Below are 8,116 nucleotides of genomic sequence, written 5' to 3'. Positions count from 1 at the left end.
CTGCGGCCTGAAGCGGCTCAGAGTTGTTGTGTACACACAGCCCCTCGCTGCTACAACATCTGCTGCTTCCCCACCCCCCCCGCCCTCCAACTGGGCCAGTCCTCCGGATGCCAGCGCCGTGTCCCGCTCCCAATTTAGACTGCGCAGCTCTCTGGGACGTGAGAATAGCTGGAGAGTGTTCCGGATGGAACAGCAAAGCTCCTTGACTTCTGCTGCGGGGAGCTTAATCTGACTACTCCACAAGACAGACCCCTACTATGAACCCACTTACACAGGTAAGGTGGCAGGTATAAAACTGTGTGTGTGTGTGTGTGCGCGCTCACTCATGTGAGAGAGCGAGAGTGAGAGAGGGCAGTTCCTAGATTACGCATATCTATTGGGATACTAATGCAAAGGCCAAAGTGTTCTACTTGAATCACTTCACGTAAACAACCTCAATACTTAACACTCGCCCTCTAGTAAACGAGGAAGTTATTTTTTAAAGCAAGTAACTGTCTAATGTTGTGTGGGATGTACAGTACCAGTCAAAAGTTTGGACACAGCTGCTCATAGAAGGGCTTTTCTTCATTTATACTATTTTCCACATTTTAGAATAATACTAAAGACATCAAAACTATGAAATAACACAAATGGAATTATGCAGTGATGTAAAAAGTGTTCTATAAAACTATCTTATATTTTAGAGTCTTTGGATCAAACAAAAAAAAATTTAAGAATTTTTTTTGGAAAGTTCATAAGTAGGCATCAACTTCACTATTTATATTTGTCTAAGAAAAAAATTCAAGCATTTAAGCATAAGTCTTCAGATCAAAATGTCTTTGAATGCATGTTTCCCGTTATCTTAATCAGGTGTGTCCAAACCTTTGACTGGTACTGTATATTTTTCCTTTGTAAATGTAATTTTTTTTGTCTTAAGAAGACAGGTCTCTGTACCGTTCACATGTTCCTCAAACACTACGGTGTTTGTATCTGTTCAGTGTGCTGGGTGGGATATACCTCTCTGTCTCTGTGGGCATTAAATAGACTCTAGTCCGCATCCCTTAGCCATCGATCCAGGCTAAGTTCCTGGTCCTTTCCAGGGCACTGGGGGCAGTTTCCATGTTGGGGTAGCCAGGGCTAGCTGAGGGGGTGGAGCCCAAGTAGGTCAAACAGAGAAGCTTGCATGTCATTTCAGAGAGAAGGTGGGACAAAGGCAGAGAAGGTTTTGACATCAGTGAAGTAAGTCAGGTGATATGTTTCTGCAGCTGACAGAGTTTACACACCTCCTGCTTCCCTGTTTTGCCCTGTTAATTTGGGATCTCTTCTCACCTCGGCCTCGGTCTCTGTGGCACCAGTACTGGCAGGCAACACTACATGACTCATGTCTTTGAGTGCATGCCATTAGATGGTATGCTGCAGCGTCAGAGATATATGTATGTGTGACTCACTGACCTGGGGATTGCATCATATAATTACTCCCACAAATAAAATAGTGATTTCGGTAACTTCCAAAAATATTTTACTATTTTTTTGTGAGTCTAGGGCACTGAATTTTCAAATGTGACAATACTGTAGTGTTCTAAACATTTCATTTGGTATTCAAACCTGTGTTTGTTGCTGAGAGGGTCAAGTCAATCCCTTGCCTTTCTATGAGGTTGTATTTGAGGAAATTCTGGGGAGTGTTGCTGGGGTAGAAAGACATCCAGACTGGTTGGTTTCCACTCCCTGTTCTAGGTTCCTGTTCCTGACAATGGGTTCACAGTAAAGAATACCAGTAAGTACCACATGTTAGTGTGTGTATGTATACTGTGGGTAGCAAATTACTGCTAACTAAAGTTTCATGAAACATATTGTAACTCTGGTGTTACAACAGAGTGTAGTATAGACATTTTTACATTATTTTGTGAAAAATATTTTAATGCTCTTTTGATTAATCTGTCCATACTCTGGGTCTCTAGGCAACGAGGCAAACAAACTTTTCAACAGGGACAGACGGTTCAGATTCATACAGTGTTCCCTTCCATTGACAAAAGTTAAAGCTAACAGAGTGTAGTTGTCAGCGGTAGTTGAACTGACAGATGGTGAGTTTCATATCAGCGAACCCCTGCAGGTTTCAGAAGACGCTGTAAGGAGAGACGGACGGATGGACAGACGGAGCCGGGACGCTGTCATACACTGACCGACATGCAGCAGGGTTCTGCCTCCGTGTCCCTCCCCGCAGCCCCAGACCCAGACGCTGAAATCTACATGGAGTTCATGAAGAGTCACTGCTGTTACGACACCATTCCCACCAGCTCCAAACTGGTCATCTTCGACACCACTCTGCAGGTGAGCCTGCTGCTCCAGAATACACCCCATCACACACTCATTTGTCCCTACGCAGATGTGTATTTTAACATACACAGAATCCTAATATACACACCAGAACCATCTGGAACCTATTGTAATGTTTTATTGGGTTCGAAGTGAGTGTCTGTATGTGTGTGTGTTTGTGTGTGTATGCTGTGTCTCACCTGTACAGGTGAAGAAGGCTTTCATCGCTCTGGTGGCTAACGGTTTGAGGGCCGCAACACTCTGGGACAGCAAGCGGCAGTGTTTCGTAGGTGCGTTCACAACCTGAGCCGAGCGGTGGCTGTCAGTTAACCTTTCCAGTTCTGTAGGTCAGCTATGCTGTAGATTCAAATTACAGCCGCACTGTAACTCCAGTACAGCCTTTCTCACAAATACCCGTTCGGCATTCCACAGTTAAGCTGGGGGACAGGGAGCAGTCACGTCTGACACTTGGACTCTTGTCCTGTGGCATGTCTTGAGGGATCCTGTGAATTTAAATGCCTTTAAAAAGAGCCACTGAAGTTGTGACACAGAAAAAAAGCAGTGGAGGGAGAGGCCCAAAGTGAGATTAAATCTAACTGTACACGTTCTGTGAAGAGTAGATTGCCTGTCTGGTTTTGCTTAGCTGTTGGCTGATGCAATGTAAGCTGTGCTAGATATATAAGTCAAACATATGTGCCATGATTAGGTCTCCAAAGCTACTGATGGTGCAAAGGGATCATTGAAAGGCAAATGTCCTAACCCAGCCAGTCAGCCCTGTCCGCTCTTCAGCACTGTATGTGGGATACCTGGGCCCCAGTGGCTTATGGGAACGGTCAGAAAATCTCCTGTTTCTATCTCTCATCAGGAATAGATGGCGAGATACAGGGTACATGTGCATGATGCATCTCAGCTTGTCTGTCTGTCTTTTTCACAGAACCTTTCCTGAGCTACTTTCCTGTTTCCCTTCCAGGAATGCTGACCATCACAGACTTCATAAACATTCTGCACCGGTACTATAAGTCCCCCATGGTGAGTACACTCCTTACAGAGTACCACAAGGTGAAATCGGTGGCATCGTGCCAGAGGTTGCTACCACAGTCACAGCGAGAACAGAAGTGGTATCCACTTTCAGTCTTCATGGTCTCAGAGTTTTAGAGATGCCTCAGCCAGTTGTAGTTATGCTGGAGCCAGATGCCAACTGACAGCTGAAACAACAGTTGATTCGAAAACCCATCCTATCAATAGATCTAATTCAGTTACAAAGATCCAAGCTGTAGGGAAATACAGATCTCCAGTGAGCGTCGCTGGTATTTCTCCAGTCTGACCTAGGAAAACACTCCTGCATTTGAAAACTATTTGCCTCTTACCCTGTTTGATAAATGTGCAAACCCATCACTGGATACCACCTACAGATCATATTATGAATGTAACACATAGTGAATGCAGCAGCAGTTGCCTGAGGCAGTCTTTTTGAAGCCCAACATGTGCTTGCGTCTTACAGGTGCAGATCTATGAACTAGAAGAACATAAGATTGAGACGTGGAGAGGTGAGCCAGTCGAGCGTAAATAAACAGATGAGTCCAGTTCAAACAAGGCCATGAAAAAGATGTTAACTCCTGTGAGCTACCTGTGTCTTTCTCCTGCTGCAGAGGTGTACCTACAGTACTCCTTAAACCGTCTGATCAGCATCACGCCTGACGCTAGGTAAGCAAGCACCTGTCCCCTCATATGTTTAGTATGGCTGAAAGTGTGTTTCCTCCTTCATTGCCCCTGAGATAGTTGACGTTTTTTAAGACGGCAGTGATGGTAATAACAGCAGGTCGCCTCTCCTCAGCTTGTTCGATGCTGTCTACGCTTTGCTGAAACACAAGATCCACCGGCTTCCTGTGATCGACCCAGAGTCAGGCAACGTCCTGCACATAATGACACACAAACGCATCCTCAAGTTCCTGATGATCTTTGTAAGAATCTCCGACTTTCTTTCGCCAGTATTTGCATTGTTGTATTGCTGTTCTTAAAGACTACCCATTATCTGTTCTACTGTCTTTGCGATTTCGTGTTTGGGCTGTAAGGTATTTAATGTTTATTTTTCCCAGGGCTCAAATATCCCAAAGCCACGTTTCTTGCAGAAGAAAATCGGTGAGGTTGCGATTGGAACATTCCAGAAGATTGCCATGGTCCAGGAGACTGCTACAGTTTATGATGCCCTGTCCATTTTTGTGGCACGGCGGGTATCTGCTCTGCCTGTGGTCAATGAGCAAGGTGAGTATACTACATTAGTACACCTGTCCATGTTGAATCATAACTACACTGTACTGCTTAAAAGCACGTGAAATGTTATGTAATTAACAAGCCCCCTTTTTTTGGAGGATTGTCCATCAGTTGTTGAGATATGATAGATTAGGAAGTGGAATGTCGTTGTGAAATTCTTCATTCTTCTGTTCTGTCTCAAGGGAAGGTGGTGGCACTCTACTCCAGGTTTGATGTGATTGTAAGTACTGCAGCACTGAGGGGCCTATAAGGAGACAACTCACATTGGTTGGGACTTCCTACCCACCATTCCTTAGTTTTCATGATTTTTAGAGGAAGCATTGTCAATTCAGTGGTTATGTTCAGGGTCATTACCTCTGTGTTACAGTACACGTTCAGTCGTATTCCCAAGGTGTTTTTCAAAGAGACATGCAAGAGTGATATTGTCCAAAAAAACCTTGCAGCTGCAGTGTTGCAGTTTTCCACAGGGGGGAGTAGCAGCAGGCTCTTTACTGTAACAGACACGTATTCCACTAAAATGAATAGCACATCAATAAATCGTTCATTTTTTTGAAAGCTGACCAAAGCGATGCCACCACTTCAGCCTGTCACTGAAAAATTGTCATCTTGATTTATCCCCTCAATGTACTGGGACAGAATTTGGCAGCCCAGAAGAACTACAACAACTTGAACATGAGCATGCGGGAGGCCCTGCAGAGGCGGGTGTGCTATGTGGAAGGTGTGATCAAGTGCTACCCCCACGAGACCCTGGAGACCGTCATCGACCGCATCAGCGAGGCAAAGGCAAGACATCCACCCTGTGTCTGTCTGTGTCTGCAGCACACGGGAGGGTCTCCCTGCAAACAGCGCAGACAAACCAGCGTACAGCTTTGAATGCACCTTTAAAATCCCTGAGGGGTTGATTTTCAAAATCTGGTGGCATTTGGTAAAATGTAAGATGACAGTTGTTCATTGCGATGGTATGTTTTAGATAATAAGGTGAGAACAGCATGGAAATTTAGAGTTTTAGACAGATTATTGCAAATGGAGAAGTGACACTTTAATTTTGTCAGATTTGTTATTGTTATATAATATCCTCCCTGACATTCTCACTGGGTTTAAATATCGCATTTTGGACCTGGATTATATGAGCTGTAGAAGGTCCTCAGCAGTATTGATATGATTTTGGTGGTTTCATTCTGAGTGAAATCTCCCCCACTTTGTCAGAACCAGACGGTGCAGTTGTGACACTCAAATTTCCTTCGGGATTAATAAAGTATTTCTTATTCTTATTCTGGAATTAAACAGGGAAAAACGCCCACGCAGCTCTTTCTGTATTTAAGGGACTTCTGTTGCCTTTCTTCTCGTCCCGCTGCTGCCCTCCCTCTCAGGTTCACCGTCTGGTGCTGGTGGACACGGATGATGTAGTGAGGGGGATCGTCTCGCTCTCTGACCTGCTGCAGGCGCTGGTCTTGACTCCGGCAGGTATTGACGCCCTTTTCTCTTAGCACCTGGGTTGTGTCCGTCCACCCTCATCACCCCACAGTCCTTCCCCAGCCCAGGTAGGCGCCGTGCCCTCTCGCAGTGCCCACTCTTGCGCCCGTTGGCGTCCAGGCGTTTGCTCAGCCAGAGAAACCGCCACGGCGCTCTGAGCGTCTGCTTCTTGTCTCCTCCTCTCTGCACCCCACTGTCCTAGTTTAGTGGCTTGTGGACTTTGCCAATGTAAGAATCCATTCCAGCCTCTGTCATGGATGCACTGTGCCTTCACATCATGCTTGGAATGACTCTGTTGTGGTCAGGCCAAACACACCTGTAGCAGGCGGAAGGTTGCAGCTATGGATGACCTGTGAGGATTCTCTGCTTGGCCTGCTTCATTTGCTATCTGCATGAAGACTGGCAAATCAACCTGCACATTAATGGTTGTCTCAGGTGTAAAAAATTAATCAAATCAAGCAGTTCTGTAACCATTATAATGAAATATTTAAAACTGATACCAACTGATAGTGTCCCCGATTTGCATGAATACATGTTCTTTACAGAAATCCCGTTATAAAGCCAATGTAAATAATATAAGTAAATAAATTACCTACATTTTCATCTTATGAAATAAGTTTTGAAGTTGAAGATGAAAACGGTTTGCCGCAACACTTCTCATCTCTGCTGTCAAGACTGACACCTGCTGGCTGAACCATGGAACTGTTGATAGTCCCCAAGAAAATAATTGTTTCCCCATAGGTAATAGAGGGTTCAGTTACATTAAAAGTGTTCACGTTTTAGAAAAAGGGTGTGATGTGTGTGCAGGTAATGCAAATGGATGTTTCATTAAAATGATTACAGAAGAATTTCCAAATTTGATTTCAGTAAAAACTCCAAATTACCACAGTGAGCAATTAATATTAATTTGTTTTATTCAGCACATTTATAATTTTGACGTTTCATTTTATATTTCAGAGATCTGAAGCATGTCAGACTGTGCTCTTTGAAAGAACACAAAATGGATAATGGATGAAGACACTGTACATTAGGGCAAGGTTGTATCTCGTGCATCAGTGGCTACTTCAGAAATAGGGAAGGTGCTCTCTGAAACAGGACATTAAAAAGTGAAGCCAACTCTTTTTGCCTCACTGAAGAAAATGTACAGATTTGTATTTTTTTAAATGGAACATTCAACAAAACTTTTTTTAATGAACCAAACAGCTTTAACACAATTATTTTGTCCACGGGCAAAACTGTTGCTGCACTTTGATATTTATACTGCTGTTTTTTTTCCCCCTTTGATGCCTTTGTTTAATGTGTTCATTTGAATAACTTTTATGGAATCTTTGACTGGGTTATCAGATGCTGATGCAGCTGTGTTGGTCCTTAAAGTTGATTCACATGATGAACATAACGATTGATAGCATCACTTCACTAGTTTGCTCTGTTGTCTGGATGTGTTTTTTTCATTGTTTTCATCATAACCATGGTGACTGGGGACAGGAAGCTGGGGGAATGGTTCCAGTTTTTTTTTTTTTTTTTTTTTGTACATTTGGTCATTTTGAATTTCTTCTAAGAACTGGGAATTGGCTGTGATTAAATTATTCATTTCATTTCAGTATCTTGTTAACCTCTGAATAAGAACAACTACAATTTACCTATAAATTAGATATTATAAACCACTGGAGTTGTCACCGGCTGGGGTCGCTGGGCTACGACCTCTGGGTACTGAACTCGAATTTCTCCATTGAATATCCTGCTGTGTAAATGGATGTTGTAAAAAAACAAATGTAAACCATGTAAATTGTTCTGGATGAGAGCATCTGCTAAGCTGTAATTACGTTTACTGTGGGTGTGACAGCTAAGGTTATCAATGTCTGTAATGCAAGCATGAGGAACACAAAATGCAAAAATGCAATGCAAAATTCAAATCCTTAAGACACAGTCCTTTCAGTACCATTTTCTGCCTCCTGATTGTATTTTTTTTATTTTGTTGCATTGTGCAAAATGGCAAATAACTTTCTTAATACAGTGATGTTCTTTGCTTTTCGTTTCCATGTGTAACTACTGAGAAGTAATTTTTAATTATTCGCCTTTT

At 43.2% G+C, this 8,116-nt stretch overlaps 1 protein-coding gene across 5 annotated transcripts; it reads left to right on the top strand.

The window, feature by feature from the left end:
- Positions 1-168: 168 nt before the first annotated feature.
- On the top strand, positions 169-7,205 carry LOC118788885 (5'-AMP-activated protein kinase subunit gamma-1-like). Of its 5 annotated transcripts, none has more exons than XR_005005443.1 (13): positions 169-275; positions 1,714-1,753; positions 2,090-2,307; positions 2,501-2,582; positions 3,227-3,321; positions 3,794-3,839; positions 3,942-3,996; positions 4,127-4,253; positions 4,389-4,554; positions 4,746-4,783; positions 5,200-5,346; positions 5,934-6,104; positions 6,994-7,205. XR_005005443.1 is itself a non-coding variant. In XM_036545070.1 (13 exons), the coding sequence occupies exons 1-13, from the start codon at positions 258-260 to the stop codon at positions 6,999-7,001; spliced, it is 1,134 nt and encodes a 377-aa protein (XP_036400963.1). In that variant the 5' UTR covers positions 169-257; the 3' UTR covers positions 7,002-7,205. The 5 variants fall into 5 exon arrangements, 4 of the variants coding, with proteins under 4 accessions (XP_036400963.1, XP_036400964.1, XP_036400961.1 ...); XM_036545070.1 differs by having other exon boundaries at positions 5,934-6,027; XM_036545071.1 differs by lacking the exon at positions 6,994-7,205 and having other exon boundaries at positions 3,263-3,321; positions 5,934-6,767.
- The last annotated feature ends 911 nt before the right edge of the window (positions 7,206-8,116 follow it).

Source organism: Megalops cyprinoides, chromosome 14 (genome assembly GCF_013368585.1).
Source record: "Megalops cyprinoides isolate fMegCyp1 chromosome 14, fMegCyp1.pri, whole genome shotgun sequence".
Classification (NCBI taxonomy): domain Eukaryota; kingdom Metazoa; phylum Chordata; class Actinopteri; order Elopiformes; family Megalopidae; genus Megalops; species Megalops cyprinoides.
This window is presented reverse-complemented; position numbering and strand designations above follow the sequence as displayed.

Coding starts and splice junctions, on each gene's coding strand:
- LOC118788885 (XM_036545068.1), top strand. Junction 2,308..2,500: donor TCTTCGACACCACTCTGCAG/GTGAGCCTGCTG, acceptor TCACCTGTACAG/GTGAAGAAGGCTTTCATCGC. Junction 4,555..4,745: donor GCCTGTGGTCAATGAGCAAG/GTGAGTATACTA, acceptor TTCTGTCTCAAG/GGAAGGTGGTGGCACTCTAC.